General features: G+C 50.5%; 1 protein-coding gene across 10 annotated transcripts in view; it reads left to right on the top strand.

The window, feature by feature from the left end:
* ASAP1 (ArfGAP with SH3 domain, ankyrin repeat and PH domain 1) overlaps nucleotides 1-17,308 on the top strand; it is a 333,908-nt gene that overhangs the window by 304,828 nt on the left and 11,772 nt on the right. For 7 of the 10 annotated variants that reach the window (XM_042254098.2, XM_027972896.3, XM_060393351.1 and 4 more), the window contains 3 exons: nucleotides 6,062-6,232; nucleotides 13,679-13,748; nucleotides 16,074-16,132. In XM_042254098.2, the coding sequence (XP_042110032.1) occupies nucleotides 6,062-6,232; nucleotides 13,679-13,748; nucleotides 16,074-16,132 (300 nt within the window). The remainder of the gene's footprint in view (nucleotides 1-6,061; nucleotides 6,233-13,678; nucleotides 13,749-16,073; nucleotides 16,133-17,308) is intronic. The other 3 variants (XM_060393356.1, XM_027972897.3, XM_060393353.1) reach the window with 1 other exon arrangement.

The following is a 17,308-nucleotide window of genomic DNA, read 5'->3' on the forward strand; positions in this document are numbered from 1 at the left end:
TGAACGGCTTGATTTTAATACTTCCCAGGGACCATTGTCGTTCATTCCAGTTGAATTTTCTAGGTTTGGGTTGGGGGTGGGCATTGTGGGATGGGAGATTTGGGGGCCTGGTTTTTTTCCGTCTCTCTCACTCCTCTTTAAAGCATCACGTGTGTCACCTTGCGCTGACCAAGAACACCGCTGTCACTTCCGCCCTTGGCCGTGGTCGCTGGCTCAGGCTGGCCAGCCCAGCCACCTGACTTCAGGGCATGGAAAGGAAGTCCTTGCTCTGTGTCTTGCATAGAAGTATGTATGAGTAAGCATTAAGGAGCCAACCCTGAGCCCCTTGAGTTTGGCTCTTTTCTCTTAATATTCGCAGAAGGATACTGAAGGACACGTGAACAGCTCTCATGTGTTCTGTGGTGCTGGGTCCTTCACAGGGTCACACGGCCGTGTTGGGACCCCGCCGGCTCCATGGCTGCCCCACCGTGGTTTCTCCACACGCTCCCTCCACCGCACTGTGCCTCTGTTTCCCCTTCTGAGCGAGGAGGTGTTTGTAGCTTCTTCCTTGTACACACACAGTTCTTCTCTAAATAAAGTTACTACATCTTTACCTATGTTTTAAGTGATGTAGTCTCTCCTCTCTCTCAGGCTCTGTACTGTGAAAACCGTTCAGTTCAGTTGCTCAGTCGTGTCTAACTCTTTGCGGCCCTATGAACTGCAGCACACCAGGCCTCCCTAACTCCGAGAGTTCACTCAGATTCATGTCCATCGAGTTGGTGATGCCATCCAGCCGTCTCATCCTCTGTCGCCCCCTTCTCTTCCTGCCCCAGTCCCTCCCAGCATCAGAGTCTTTTCCAATGAGTCAGCTCTTCTCATGAGGTGGCCAAAGTACTGGAGTTTCAGCTTTAGCATCACATCAGTCCTTCCAAAGAACACCCAGGGCTGATCTCTTTCAGAATGGACTGGTTGGATCTCCTTGCAGTCCAGGGGACTCTCAAGAGTCTTTTCCAACACCACAGTTCAAAAGCATCAATTCTTCGGTGCTCAGCCTTCTTCACAGTCCAACTCTCACATCCATGCATGACCACAGGAAAAACCACAGCCTTGACTAGACGGACCTTAGTCGGCAAAGTAATGTCTCTGGTTTGAATATGCTATCTAGGTTGGTCATAACTTTTCTTCCAAGGAGTAAGCGTCTTAATTTCGTGGCTGCAGTCACCATCTGCAGTGATTTTGGAGCCCAAAAAAATAAAGTCTGGCACTTAGACAATGCTAAATTTAAAAAGAAGAAAATGCTAAATTTTTCATTCGTGTTGTCCAGAGTTGTCTGCATGACTCTGTCCTTGGCTCCTGTCATTAACACTTACTATGGCATGTTAGAATGTATATATTATACTTCTACAGACAGTTTTCTGCCCCAAACTGACAGGGTAATTTTTAAAGTCAACTTCTGGGTTTTTCTTTAAATTGAAATTTCAGAGGTGTACCTTTGGTCTCCCAGCATGGCAGGCCTCTGGGTCCTCTGTTTTATTAAGAACCAAAGGTACAAGGGCTTCACTGATAGCTCAGTTGGTAAAGAATCTGCCTGTCATGCAGGAGAACCTCAGTTTTATTCCTGGGTCGGGAAGATCCCCTGGAGAAAGGATAGGCTACCCGTTCCAGTATCCTTGGGCTTCCCTTGTGGCTTAGCTGGTAAAGAATCCAGCTGCAATGCAGCAGACCTGGGTTCTATCCCTGGGTTGGGAAGATCCCCCAGAGAAAGGGCTACCCACTCCAGTATTCTGGCCTAGAGAATTCCATGGACTGTATAGTCCGTGGGGTCACAAAGAGTTGGACATAACTGAGCGACTTTCACGTTCTTTTCAAAGATACAAGGACACTGAAGAAGGATCCTCCCATCTTACACCATGAATTATGTCCATAGGCTGTGCCCAGAACGTGCCGGGTGTTGAGAGAGAGGACAGTATGGCCCTTGCCCTGAGGACGTGTCCAGCCTGGGAAGGCGGAGACAGTGTGGGTCTGATGCTGGGTGGAGAGTGCATGTGCAGAAATATTCATAGCTGCAGTTGCTCCAGGGCAAAGGAGGGTTAGAGCAGGCTTCTGGATAAGGTTACACTGGAGCTGACCCTTGGCAGATACTGAGGTGGAGGGACCATGGCTTTTGAGATGTACAGCATCTCAGAATGTGTACAGCATCATCAGGCTCGTGAGCTTCCCAGGCCTTGGCCACGTGTCGGACTCTGTGAGGGGCCTCCATGAGCTGATGACTGGGAGATGCTTTCAGCAGCACAGCTCAAGGGATGTCCAGTGGGGCCGCTCGAGTTGAAGGCACGGGAGGAGTGTCCAACAGATGAGTGACCCAAGAGGCTGTTGGCAGTGCAGGACCTCAGCCCAGCCACACGAACCCCCAGTAAGAGCTGCAGTACACCCTGCCTCCTCGTAGAAAGCCTTTCTAATAATGTAACCTCAACGTTATTTATAGCAACTTTGTAAGCCTAGACCCATATTTTTAAGAAAAGTGTTGGTGGATAATTTGACATAATAGCCGATATTAGTGGGCACTGTGGTTTAGGGTGTTTTCTGCCTATTCCCACAGGCCCCGGCAGAGTTCAGGGGAGGAACTTGGCTGTCCAAGTCCCTCCCCTCCCCACCTGTTAATTGTGCCTCCCTTTTAAGTATGTTTGATGCTGTGTCTACTCTTCCCTCTTCTCTTTTGTTTTAGCTTTCTTTCTTTTTTAATATATATTTCATTTATTTATTTGGCTGAACTGGGTCTTAGTTGTGGCATGTGGGATCTAGTTCCCTGACCAGGGATCAAACCCAGGCCTCCTGCATTGGGAGTGTGGAGTCTTAGCCACTAGACCACCAGGGGAAGTCCCTGTTTTAGCTTTCTTTACCCAGCAAGAATTGCTTCTTTCCTGACTGAGCCAGTCCTCAGGTTTATTTCACTTGAAACATCATTTTCAGTGCCTGTAGACGAGTTACTCATTTTGGAAATCTTTTGAGCTCTTTACAACTTAAAAAAATTTTGTCTGCTTCCCTGGGGTCTGATACGTTTTTCACCCTTTTTTTAACTCATGATCTACCAGTCAGGAGATTCAGTGGAACCTTCCTTTCTGTGGCTTCTGTTCCAGAACGGTAGGTGGGTCTGGGTATATGTGTAAAATTTTCTATGAAGGTAGATTACAGTACTGAATGTTTCTCTTTGAACTTCTCTCACTAGGTTCCCTCTCTCCCTGGTTTCTGCTCTGTCTCCCTAAGGGAGACATTCTATCTTCCTTAAGGATCGCTAGCCTTAAAACAAGAGAAGTAGCAGCTTACTCATCCATTTATTCGACACTGCATTATTAAATTCAGCTTACCAGGCCAAAGAAAAGCCTGACCTCGATAGAACCTGCAGGGGTGTGGGGAGGGAGGCCATGACAAGTAAGCAGAAAAGGAATAATTAGAGACTGCGGCAGCTGACGTGAAGAAAGTAAGGCAAGGCTGTGTTGACGTGATGAAGGGAACACGAACCCCTACATTTTTAACATGATGATTCAGAAAGCTTAATTTTGCTTGGTTTGTGGTTGGTTGCAGGACTGCTCTGGTTTGCTCTCTCCTAAAATCACGTACACAGACTGCTCTGCCCAGAGACATGGTCCCATTGGCCGTCTGTGTTTCCAGGCAGGATTTGGAGTTTCCAGGCAGGATTTGGAACCCATTGAATGGCCTTTCCGATGTAGTACATCGAGAAGTCTCTAGGTGGCGCTAAAGATGAACCTGCCAGAGAATCTCACCATTGTCTATTATCCATTCTCCTATTTCCAAGAGGAAAGTTACACTTCCTAGTACCGAGCTTTGTTGTTGCCGTTTTGCATCAACATGTGCGGAGCCCAGGAAATGCTGGCCTTGCTTTTAGGACAGGGTGAGCCCTCGCCAGCCCCAGAGACCTGCATCGTGGTCCAGCCCAGCTCCTGTCGGCTACCTAACCTTTATCACATCATTCCCAGCTCCACTTTCCTGGTTGCAAAATGGGGCCAGTAATACCTGACCCCAAGCTTCCCAGGTGGTTCAGTGGCAAAGAATCCACCTGTCAGTGCAGGAAACGCGAGTTCAGTCCCGGGATTGGGACGATCCCCTGGAGAAGGAAATGGCAACACGCTCCAGTATTCTCGCCTGGAGAGGCCCATGGACAGAGGAGCCTGGTGGGCTGCAGTCCATGGGGTTGCAAAAGAGTCAGATACAGCTTAGCAACAAGAACAATATCTGACCCACATGCCTCACAGAGTTGTTATGAAAATTGAGGGGAACACCATGTAGGAACATATTTTAAAAACTAAGAAGCCCTCTGCAAACGCAAGGCTAAAGTAACAATGCCTTTATTGTTGCAGAAATAAAATCGTTTCTGAAACGGCAGTGACTGGTGTCATAATTAGGCATTGCTCTGGGGTAACAGGCTTCCGTCACATATCTGTCAGTAGGACTGAGAATAAATGCTACGGCCAGGGCCGTGTCATCCTAAAGCAAATGACTGTTTTCCTGAGCTGAGCAGTATTTACTTCAAGACAAGACTATCTCTGAGAAGCAGAGGTTTAAGTCTGTGTTGGTACTGACCATAATTGATCACGGGATACAGCAGAGCTTGTTTTCCAAGGAAGGAGGCCAGCAGTAATTAAGCTTCTCTTTTAATACACGGAATGTAGAAGGCTCTTTTGGAGCCTTTCTGGGGCACCAGGTACCCACCCTCCTGCCTTAAACATTTGGGGTAGCAGTGTCCCTAGCTTTTTTCATTTCTTCCTTTTCTTCTTCTTTCAATGTTTGCGGAAACCGTTGTCTAGTTAAATAATATATCTGGTAATAATCACGAAGAGAGGTTTGTCAAGGTGCCCAGCGTCACCCAGGTGCCCAGGCACACACCAGCCACTTCAGTGTCACTTAAAATAAATTTAACAGCATATATACTTAAAACTCCCTTTTTTTTTTTTCTAAAAACATTAGAAATGGTAGTAATGGTTTATGTGTGTGTGTGTAATATTAGTATCATTATTGCTATCCTGTCATTACCTCTAGAGAAAACAGAATCTTTTAAAAAACTTATTGTCTCAAGAGGGAGGGGATATATGTATACATATAGGTGATTCACGTACAGCAGAAACTAACACAAGATTGTGAAACAATTATACTCCAATTTAAAAAATAAAATTAGGGTGTTTAAAAAAATTTAAAAGCCTTTAGAAATCAGTGAAGCTTATATCATTTACTCAAGCTTTCAGTATAATAGATGGTTTATGATTTCTGGGGTTTCCCTGGTGGCTCAGATGATAATGAATCTGCCTGCAATGAAGGAGACCTGGCTTCAATTCCTGGGACAGGAAGATCCCCTGGAGAAAGAAATGGCAACCCACTCCAGTATTCTTGCCTAGAGAATCCCATGGACAGAGGAGCCTTGGCGGGCTACAGTCCACAGGGTCGCAGAGGACACAACTGAGCGAATAACACTTCCACCTTTGTGATTTCTAGAACAGGTCAGAGTTGGAGGGGAAAAAAATGTTTTTGGATTTCCCTTCTTTCTAAGTAACCCTTTACATTAGAGCCTTCGTTATTCATAAAAGTCATCAGAAAAGAGAAAAAACTTTTGGCAAAGTTTGCTGACTAGAAGAAAAAGTTGCAGTGGAGAGAAAACCCTGGTCTGAGGCCCTTGGCGATTGCGTCTGTTCTTTGCTCTCCTCTCCGTTGAAGCTGCTGGCAGTGCGGGGTTTCTTCTTCCTCAGCAGGTTTCGCAGTGGTTCCAGTGAGCTTACTGGTGTGAAATGTGTGTTTTCCCCATTGCACCCAAATGAGGGTATAAACCCAGTAGTATTCTGTGTTGACTGACATTTTGTTTCTTAACAGCACGCATTCTCCTTTTTAATTTTTTTTACCAGCAATTTTTTAAAACCCTTTTTGTGGGTTACTGGGTGGATGGACTGGGCCGTCCCCAGCCTCCTGCTTCCGTCTCCATGTCATACCCCATTCTGTGCTCGGGAGTAACCACATATGGGCTGTTCTGTCTGCGAGACCTGAATTAACCTTCCTGCCCCGTTCGATTCCTTTCCAGGTCCGCCTGGCCCACCTTCAACACTCCCTCTAAGCACCCAGACCTCTAGTGGCAGCTCCACCCTGTCCAAGAAGCGGCCTCCTCCCCCACCACCCGGACACAAGAGAACCCTGTCCGACCCTCCCAGCCCACTACCTCACGGGCCCCCAAACAAAGGCGCAGTTCCTTGGGGTAAGTCATCCTCAAGTCAGGGCCCACGCTGCCCGGGGTCGGGCCGCACACGGGGCTCGGGGGGCAGTGGACACTTAGCACGCTCAGCAGCCGGAGGAGACCGCAGCCACGCTGGGCCAGGGCTTAGACACGTATGATCGCGCAGCCTCTGACGGCCAGGAAACGTTTGGGACAATATTTCTATCACCGCTTAGAAAGCTTAGTAATGATAAGGTGCTGAGCGTTTCTTGTGCACCAGACACCCACCAGGGCCTCTGTGATCAGGTCGTGGCTCTCCCAGCGCCCTTTGCCCCGCTCTCAGCCTCACTGATCTGCTTTCACTTCTGGGTCCTCCAGGCTCTTTGCCTCCTGGGGCCGCCTCCTCCCTGCAGCTCTGTTGTGGGCTTGAAAGCCTGGCTCCCTTTCGTCTGTCTGTTCTCTCTAAGGGAGCCCCCATCCCTCTGTTGCCCTCCAGGCCCCGGATCTCCGCTGACACAAGAGTGTTTTATTTGTGTTTGGTGTTTTGGTCTCCATAAGAGCAGGGCCCTTGTGTGTCTTGTTCCCTTCTGTGTTCACGGAGCCTAGAATCGAGCCAGGATGCAGTAGGTGCTCATAATCGCTGGAGAAGAAAGAAACCCACGCAGAGTCAGTCAGTAGTTTACCATTTCTGTGACAGCTGATGGTGGATAGCGCATTTCCATCCACGAGGAGCGCCGTTTCCAGCTCCATCTGCCTTTTTAGTTTGCCAGCCTGCCACCAACTTCAGTCAAGAGGCAGGGGTCCCCTGGGGCCCTGGCTCTGCTGGTTTACAGGTCCCACCTTCCCCTTCTAGCATGCCGCCTTGTGGCTTTTTTGTTTGTCATTGCAGCTGATAGGGAACTCAGCTGAATGCTTTTAAAGGCATTGGTGATTTGGTAGTTAGTCTCCAAGCCGTGTTCGCCTCTTTATGACCCCATGGGCTGTGGCCCAACAGGCTCCTCTGTCCATGGAATTTTCCAGGCAAGAATACTGGAGTGGGTTGCCGTTTCCTCCTCGGAGGATCTTCCCGACCCAGGGATCAAACCCAGGTCTCCCACATTGCAGGCGGTCTCCTTACCGACTGAACCCCCAGGAAAGGCCGTCGTTAAAGGCATTAGGTGTTCCGAACTTGGGGAGCTTTGGGGAACGGCCATGCTGCCGTCTGCACACTGGCACACGCATGAGCCGCACGTGGCTTGGAGCGCCACAGCACAGGTGGGCTGTCCTGTCTGTGCTCAGCCTTCCACTCTGCTCTCTTCATGCCTGGGGTTCGGGCCTCTGCACACGCGTGTGCTCCAGGAGGGAGATGAGTAGGAAAGCGTGTGCAGTGTGTTCTTCACCGCCAGGCTGCCCTGTGAGCAAATACTGTGGAAATGCTGGACCGAGGCGTCCAGCTGCACGGGGAGGCTTTTCGGGGACTTCACAGCAGGTGTTGAGTAATCAGTTCTCAGTGAGACGAGCCAGAGGAGCCTTGGAGGGCACAGCCCAGGCACCCATCAGCTCCACACAGGTCCCTGAGGCTGCCCGAGACCCCACCCAAGGCCTTTGGGAGTCCCCAGGGTTCGTCCAAAAGGACTTTGCCCCAGACAGTGTCGCACTGACGATCACGAGTCTCCTGCAAGTGTTCCCACCACGAATCTCCGATTCCCTCCTTGCGAATCCCATCAAGCTTTAATCCTGCTGTCCATTCAGGTTTTCTTTTATTTCTCCGTGAAGTTTATCATGCCTTACTCCACTGGTCTGTACCTTTCTGTTTTCTGGCTGAAGAATCATCTCTTTCTTAGGTTCCTTCCACCTGACTGAGCAGCAGGACTCGCAGCTGCCGTTCATCTTGTTTGGTTTTGGTTTTGGTGGGGACGAGGGGCATTTTTCACTAGGAAGCAAAGCTCCCCCTCTGTGAGACAGAGTCAGTGTCCCAGACGGTCAGCGGGAGCCTTCGAGCTTTGAAAACTTCGGGCTTCGAGCCGTCGTCTGCCCTCCCCACCCACCACCACCAGCCAGAGCCACTCACCTACCACCCGCCTCCAGGCACAAAGGCAGAACCTGTCCATGCAAAAGTGGCGACTGTCCACGTCGCAGACGACCCCAGGTGGTCATTCTGTGACTGTCGGGCCAGCTCTCTGAGGTGGTGGGTGTGCACGTAGGGAAGACCTTCTTGCAGACCCATGTAGACGCGGGTCAGTGACAGGCCTCTCACCAGGCACGCTGAAGCGACTTTTAACTCTAGCCCACCGCGTGCTTTATGTTGTCGTCCCCACAGGTTTTATCTCTGCCTGTCTCCCGCTGACACCATGGTCCAGAAGCTGAAGGCAGAGGCCAGACTCTTATTAATAAAGCACATGGGGTGCCAGATTCCCAGGGCGCGTTCACAGTGCCTGCAGTCTCCCTCCAGGAACCCGTCTTTCCAGTGCTCTTTGTGGCTGTCGTAGTTCAGTTGTGTCTGACTCGGTGACCCCAGGGACTGCAGCACGCCAGGCTTCCCTGTCCTTCACTGTCTCCCAGAGTTCACTCAGACTCTTGTCCATTGAGTCGGTGATGCCATCCCAGCCATCTCACAGTTGGAAAGCATCAATTTCCAGTGCACTTATGTTCCCCTAAAGTCCCCTTCTCCTCCCGGCCCCCGAGGGTGAGGGCTTCTGGACTCTCCGAGATTGGACAGGGCTGGGGGAGGTGGGCATGAGGAGTGGGCAGCACAGCCCCTGAGCCCTCGCCAGGCCCCACCTGCCCACCCTCTGCCCCTCTGGCGTAGGGATTGTTACAGAGCGGTTCTGTTTGCTGCTCTGCCTTTCTTAGCACCATATGAGCGCTTTATGCAGGCACGAGCTTTTTCTGTCTCTGGAGCTCCAGTGTGGACCTGTGTCACACTGCCTGTATTCTAATCCGTCTCTACCACCTGTAGCCCTGTGGCTTTCAGCAGTTATATTTGGTTCATTTCCTACCTCAGTTTCTCCAGCTGTAAAACAGGGCTAGTTAGTAGCCCTCATTGGATTCTTTGCCACGGTTTCACAGAGTAGGACATGGGGAGCTTGACTGTACGGACACTGAGATTCAGAAAGGTTCAGTGCGCGGCCCAGGTCCTCTCGGCTGGTACGAGGGGATCCCCTGTGGCTGGAAGAGCCCGGACCCCTCGCCCCCTCGGTGCTCTGCTGAGTTCTGCTCGTGACGGCTCGCCGATCCCTGTGGCCATTCTCCTGTCTCAGCAGTTGTTCCTTTAGCTGTGAATGAGTTAAGGAGAAGGTGCCCTAGCAGGTGGACACCTTCCACCAGGCTGTGCCGCCCCGTCCCTGCAGCATGGTGCCCTGATCTTTGGGGAGGTCGCCCCAGGCTTTCTCCCCATTAGATCCACAGCATCCACAGCACCCAGATAGCCCAGATGTCACGTGACTACCATCCCACCACAGTGATGAGTTCAGCCATCACCGGGGAGATGGTGAAGGCAGGATTTTGATCAGAAGACAGCCAGGCCTGTGGGCGAATTGGGTTTTTGCAGGGACTGTTGATTTTTAAGGTGGCTTGTTGTTAAACCTCACCTTTGGAGATAAAATAAGTTGCTTATAACCTACTCTCTAAGAGACCAACACATTTTAACACACAAATGAGTAAGGAAATGAGGACAAAGGGAAAATAAAGGTAGCAAAGTAAAATGAAGTCCAGGAGTGTGGTGTCTTCACTAAAAGCATAGCATAGGGTCACATGCAGTGGCTGGAAATAGACCAGGGATTTGACACTGAGGTTCTTACAGGCAAGAGCACAGAAGACAGTGCAGCCAGTTATCCAGTTGGTGGTGGCCATAGTATTAAACCTCGTCTCAAACTTGAGATCCTTGTAATTGCTGCCCACGATCAGCCTCCCCTGGGACCGCTATCCAGTACTCACAGAAGTGTTTACAGGGCCACAACCTGGGGAACTGTAACATGAACTGAATGAACTTATCAGAAGCCCAAGTTCTGAACCGTGTTCCACAGTTCTTGCCTAAGTGACCTCTGGGAATTACTTTAATTAATTCCTTGTCTTTGGCTTCTGGGACTTAAATTATTCTATACACTTCCTTTTTTTCCCTACTTTCTGGGCCCCCCATCCTCCCAAAGCTTCCTTTTTTTTTTTTTTTTTAATGGAGAATAGATAATGGATAGATAATGAATGAAAAGCTATACCAAAAATTGATTCACTTCTCCTATTTCAAGGCCAGAACTTCCAGGTGATAGAGTCAGTATTTGAAATGTCTGATCTGAGGCGCCCACATCTACTTATTGGAAGTAGCATTGACTTGTAAAAGAGCCTTTGGGTAGATACTTCCTGATTCTTTCTTTTTCTTGGATTTCCCGATATCGTCTCAAGTCAGCTGCCCCTGCCCCCCAACCCCGTTTTACATGCAGTTCTATAATAACAGTGGCTACTGCCATGTATAGATTATTTGCCAGGTATCCGGTCTTGTACATTTGTTCATACATTATTGAATTAAGTCATCATTTGTTGTTCATTTGCTCCGTTGTGTCCGACTCCTTGTGACCCCATAAATAGCAGCGTACCAGGCTTCCCTGTCCTTCACTATCTCCTAGAGTTTGCTTAAACTCATGTCCATTGAGTCAGTGACGCCATCCAACCATCTCATCCTCTGTTGCCCTCTTCGCCTCCTGCCTTCAGTCTTTCCCAGTCATTTCCAATGAGTCGGCTCTTTGCATCAGGTGGCCAAAGTATTGGAGCTTCAGCATCAGTCCTTCCAATGAATATTCAGGATTGATTTCCTTTAGGACTTATTGGAGAGTCCCTTGGACAGCAAGGAGATCAAACCAGTCAATCCTAATTAAGTCATAACAACTGTCCTATAAAATAGGGACTGTCATTGTCCTGGGTTAGTTGATTAGATCGAAGCACAGAGGTCTAGTGACTTGCCTAAGATCACAGGTCCAGTAACTTCAGAGCTGGGATCTGAACCAATTTCTGACTCCAAGGCTCATACAAGTGTCCACTCTTCCAGAAGACTTCTGGAGCCCTTGTGCCAGGCCCTGCTAGGCAGCGCCTCCTCTCATTCCACACTCTTGGCCCACAGCTGCCAAGCCATACCAAGGGACCTCTAGTCTCGGCCACAGCATTTGTTGTTGTTTGTTTTTTTACTTTTGGCTGTGCTGGGTCTTGGTTGCTGTGTGTTGTTGCGGTGAATGGGGGCTGCCTTCTAGGCGTGGTGTGCAGTCTTCTCATTGCAGTGGCCTCTCTCGTCGCAGAGCACAGGCTGTGGAGTGCAAGGGCTTCAGTAGTTGTGGCTCGAAAGCTTAGTTGCCCAAAGGCATGTGGGATCTTCCTGGCCCAGGGATAGAACCCATTGTCCCCTGCATCAACAGGCAGATTCTCAACCACTGGACCACCAGGGATGTCCTTGGCCACAGCTTCTTAAATTGCCTGCCCCGCGTCTGTCTGCCGCCGTCCCTTCCTGCACATCTGTGTGTGCAGCACAGTCCTCCCCAGATGGCACAGAGAGAGGAAAAGGATTGAGCTGCTTCCATGCTCATGCTCCTCCCCCTCCCTCCAACCTTGCTCTCCTGTTTCTGGAAATTTTGCTAAGCCACATTTCTCTTCCCAGGCATGGCAGGTGGCCTTTGCCTGGCTCTGAGAAAGGCAGAATTCCTGTCTGCCCAACCTCGCATGCCTTCCCCAGGCCCACCCTCACCCCCAAGGAGTGGGAGAAGCCAGACTGGGGGTGGAGAAGTAGCGGCGGCGGCTCTGTGGGCCACGATTTCCTTCAGTAGCACCCGGAGGTGGCTCTGGGCGGACAGCAGGCTGGAGAGCACGGCCACAGAACCGGAAAAGGCAGAGCCCCTGTCAGCGAAGCGCTCACCTGTTGAGGAAGTAAATCATCACCATTTTCATTACATCACATCAGAGAGCTCGGAACAGCGATCCCCCCTTCTTGTCTCGCCCCCGTGGTCCAGCCCCGTGCACCACGCTCCGTGGTTTCTCCCCCGAGATGCTCACGCCGTCTAGTGGAGGAGTAACTGTTATCCCTCTTTCATACAGGCAGGAACTGAGACTTGGTAGGAAAAGCAGTGTCATCAGAATTCACGCCCGCTGGGCAGAGGGCACACCCGGACTCCAGAGCCAGGCTCGTCTGGCTCTAGAATCTGCACCCTGACCGTCCTCTGTGATTAACGGTTGTAGGCTCGCCTGGGAGATGAAGGGACAGAGTCCGACTTTGGAGAGACTCTTTTCTAAGGTGGCGGAGGAATTTACCACAAGTGGGAGGGGACAGGTGCTGCAGGGAATGGGGACAGAAGAGCCAAGGTCACAGAGGCGTAAAAACACGTAGCCTCTTTGGAAAGTGGCCAGAGCAGAGGGTGAAGTGAGGATGCCGGCCGTTTGAGCTGCAGTGTCGCGCCCCAGCCCCTGACATGTTGGCTTGTCTGTGAGTCAGCGGAGTGGGTGGCCCCGAGCAGAGCGGGGGCTCCTGCAGCCCTGGTGGTCTCGTGTGCATGCGTAATAGGGTGAGAATCACTGGTTTGGGGTGTTTTCCACCTGGAGCAGGAATGAGCAGATGCAGCAGCGTATTCCCCTCATCTAGAACTTTCTTTGACATTTTTATTGTTATGACCCATTTAAGTCTGAAAGTGTGAGATGTGAGCACCATGCTGAAAAGAAACACCTGCCTTAAAGGAAGTCTCAGCTCAGAGGATGCCGTGAGAGGCTGCCAAGGAAGACCTTCAGGGTTAAGCGGCAGACTCGTGGAAATAGAGTGATGGTTAGAAGGAGGGTCTCATTAAAGTAGATCTGTATTTGAAAGTCTGGCCCTATTCTTCAATCATCAATGACCTGCTGTTACAGTCCAATCCAGAAGGTTCCGTCTGAGCACTTAACTAGCCTCTCTCTCCTGTAGGTTATGGGGCTGGGGTGGGAGGGGCGAGGGTGGGGGTTCATTGCAGACCCTGGAGGATAGCTGCCTAGCTTTGCACCCCAGCTCTGACCCTTACCAGCTGCTTGACCCTGGCCTCTGCTTTACTTCTCTGTTTCTTATGTAAGCCGTAAGGCAAATGGTATGTCTGGGCTTCCCCACTGACTCAGCGGGTAAAGAATCCACCTGCAGTGCAGTAGACACAGGAGATGGGAGTTCAATCCCTGGGAAGATCCCCTGGAGGAGGAAATGGCACCCCACTCCAGTATTCTTGCCAGAAAAATCCCATGGACAGAGGAGCCTGGTGGGCCACAGTCCATGGGGTCGCAAAGAGTCCAACATGACTGAGCGCACCCACATGATAATATGTATCTCACAGATGTAATGACTATGAGGTACCTAACACAGTACCTCACTGGTAGTCAGTGCTGAGTACACAGCAGTTGCTGTTATTAACGTGGCTCTCAGGGCATCTCCAAGGAGTAATGAAACTTGAGTGCGTTTGTGTGTGGGACCTCTTGCAGCCCTGTGACCTGCAGCGTTGGTCCATTTAATCCTGTCTCCCCCAGGTAACGATGTGGGTCCATCGTCGTCCAGTAAGACTGCGAACAAGTTCGAGGGCCTGTCCCAGCAGTCAAGGTGAGCCATCTCCACGCGGACTCCCCCGAGCGGGGCCGCCTAGGGTCGCAATGGACAGTTATACAAGTGGACTTCAGGGGCTGTCTGCTCAAGGTGGGGCCCGCCAGCTGATGCTGACCGTGATGGGAACCTGAAAGCCTCCATCACTTTGCATGGCCCCCCTCAGCACACAGTTCTAGGGCCTGGACAGGGTCTGCAGACAGTGTTTTAGGGGATCAGCACCTCCCTGTCCAGATTCCAGGCGGGAACGGACCTCACTTTTCTGAGGATTGCACAGTCCGTGCTGGAATGAGTTCTTATTTTCAATTTTTTAATGAAGTCATTTTGTTTTGTTACTTTCTCTTTTAGCTCCATTCTGCAGACCTGAGAATAAAAAGATAATCCTCAAGGAGATCTAACAGCCTAGAGATTTTCAAACATAAAAATAGGACTCTTTCCAAGCCTCCTGTTTGTAAGATTTCTTTAAGCTAGGCTAACGGAGGGGCATCCCTTTCTGCTCTCCTCTCACCGAAATGAGATGCTTCAGAAGAGTTTCTATGGACAGTGTATACCCGGTCCCAGCACAGGGTTTTCCCCAGAGACTCGATCCCAGATGAGGACACAGGGAGCCGCTTCCTGACCCAAAAGCTCAGGCAGGAGGAGTCAGCTGGTGCGTGGGGGTTGCCTTCCAGAGTTTGTCGAGGCTAAAAGCCAAAATCCTCATTTCTTCTAATGCCGCCGCCCTGTTTTAGCCTTTACGAGCCCTTGAGGCAGCCCAGTCGGGACTGCCCTCAGGTTTACAGATGAGGACACGGGGCCCCGGAACTCAATCCGGGGGATTCTCAGATGCCACAGTCAACACTGCCTGCCACTCACGCTCAGCGACTCCCCCACACACTGCCTGGGGGTCTTCCAGGGGAGGGAATCTGACGTGGAGGAAGTGCCCACTAATGGTTTTTACAGGGAATCGAGCCCCCACATGTGCACGCACGCTTGCATACATGTGCACACGGCACCCCCCACAGCACGCGAAGCAGCCCAGATCCACGCACAGCATCCACCCCAGGTCGCCCGTGTGAGATGCTTCCAAGCATCTGGCCTCAGTACCCAGGCTGGGAAAGCATCGAGCTCATGTCTGTGATGGGCAGACATGCGTCCCTGCAAAGATGCTGAGGCCAGGACACGCACCAGACGTGTTCAGGGCAAAACCCTTCTAGTCCAGTGGTGGCTTGATCTCACCAGCCTTAGCCTTGAGTAGCCCAGAAGCCTTAAAATTTCGAGGGAGCCAAGGAGAGAGCCACTGAGACCAGGAGTGGTTTGTGGGTCAGGATGAAAGACACGTGCATTTTATCTTCTTTATTGAGCTCTTTGTTTTCTTTTTGGCTGTTTTGGCTTTTCCTGTCCTTTTAAATGCAATTAGGATAGACGAGGGGTGGAGTCTGTTCTTAGGCCATCAGAGGACAGCAGAGGATAAACGAGGTAATAAAGGGGGCTCTTGGCAGATACGAGTCTAGCACTGGAATGCTGTGCTGTTTGGGTCCTCAGGGCCCCCGGTGTTCCCTGAGCACAGTCACAGCCTCTTAATAAAGGGAAAGAGCGGGTTCCCACCAAGGGTAGTCTCCTGCAGCGCTGGCATTTCAGTGGTGGCAGGGACGTTGGGGGGTCCCTGATACCAGATGACATGGGGCAGCTTCTGTGCCTAGGGCCTGCTTTCCGGGGCTCTTCTCCTCTGCTCATTTACAAATTGTTCAAGAAGAGGAACAACTCAGGGAAAGCCTGGAGGCCTGAGACCCAAGCTGTTTGCTCTGGTGCAAGGAAAAAGTGAGGGCTCTGGAGTCCAATGGAGCTGGGCCTGAATGTCCAGCTCCGCCACTGACCAGCCTTGGAAGCGTCCACAGGTCACTGGAGGTGCACAGGCTCTGGTTTCCTGTGCTGCAGCTGGAGGTGACATGCATAACATCGTGGGGCTGCGTGAGAAGAGCTGCCTTGGAGCAGCGCGCTTGGCCCAGAACCTGCAGGGTGCCCCGCGCTTTCATCAGCGCTGTTCCTTCAGGGAAAGGTGTCAAGAAGGGGAGGAATTAGGCTTTTTCACTCAGTGGGTTGGTGGTAGTTTTGTTACTTTCCCTCTTGACTCCATTCTGCAGACTTGGGAATAAAAAGAAAATCCTCAGGGAAATGCAGGCAAGCTTCAAATCTGGGCAAGTGGACTATAATCTTTTGTTAGGGAAATGTTGAAAGCAATTTTAGATAGATAATTCTGTGAATTTCTATGATTTCCTTGAATACTATTTCACTGTTGATTTTATAGCACTCTGAGATCATAAACGATTCTTATTTATTCATTAGCACCGGTTCTGCAAAGACTGCCCTTGGCCCAAGAGTTCTTCCTAAACTACCTCAGAAAGGTAAGATTTCTCTTTTTCATCCTGTTTGTTCTCTTGACTCTTTCTGACACCAGAGACAGCAGCTCACCAGGCTTCCCTGTCCTTCACTGGATATCTACCAGCGTTTGCTCAAATTCATGTCCATTTAGTCGGTGATGCTGTCTAACCATCTCATCCTCTCTTTTATATTTACATGTAATTATACTGTCACTGTACCCTCCAAGGGGTCGGGGTGTCTGTCTTTTTTGGCCCCTGCTTTATCTCAGGTGGCCTTGAGCAGCAGCTGACATGTAAGAGATGTGTAATTAATATTTGTTCAGTGAAGAAAAATATTTATAAGCTCAAGTTTTATAATTAACAAACACCAAACTTTTCCTAAAAAAGCAATGCTTTTTCAGAAGATCCATCATTAGTATCCCCAGATATCATTTCTTCTATTGCAAACAAAGTGAGAGAGACCTCAGAACCAGGACTGGCTCTCCTTCTTACTAGCTGTGAGGCCTGGGCAGGGCACTCAGAAGCTTCACTGAGCCTGAGATTCCTCACCTGTCAGCAGGGCCAGGACACCTACTCCACCAGGTTTTGTGAGGACGAAGTGAGATCGTACTTCAGAAAGGCTGGCTTTTGCTGATCGGCACCCGCATGTAGTCATTTAACATGTTCCTCTGTCCTCTAATATGTCCTATCAATGGAAAGTTGGATCAAGAGACCCGATCAGATGCTGCTAGTTCAGGCTTTGGCAAAACTCCTTCCCGGGCAGCAGTGCGCTCTTCTGTCGAGAGGGACGTGCCGTCTGACTGCCTCTCTCTGTGTCAAGTGTGCGGCTACCAGTTCTCCAGACCGAGATCCATTCATGTGTCTCTGTTAAAACCCCTCCACGAGGCCATCAGCGGTGATCAGCTTGGCCCGTCTGCAGCCTTTGACCCAGCTGGTCTCTGCACTTGACCTGTGAACACCATCCTGTTCTTACGGCACTGACAGTCCCTCCCCGCATGTGCAGGCCCCTCGTGTCCGCAGCCCCCAGAGATTGTCTCGGTCGCAGTCACTTCTCTTCTGAATCTGCCCTCATTCCCTGGGGTACCCACCTCGGCATCTCTGTATCATGTACATAGTCCAAGTGTCCCTCCGTAATCTAAACTCCCACACACCTGCCACTGTCCTGTCTCTGCTCAGACGTCTGACAGCTTCTCAACCTAA

Source organism: Ovis aries, chromosome 9, assembly GCF_016772045.2.
Source record: "Ovis aries strain OAR_USU_Benz2616 breed Rambouillet chromosome 9, ARS-UI_Ramb_v3.0, whole genome shotgun sequence".
In the NCBI taxonomy this organism is placed as follows: domain Eukaryota; kingdom Metazoa; phylum Chordata; class Mammalia; order Artiodactyla; family Bovidae; genus Ovis; species Ovis aries.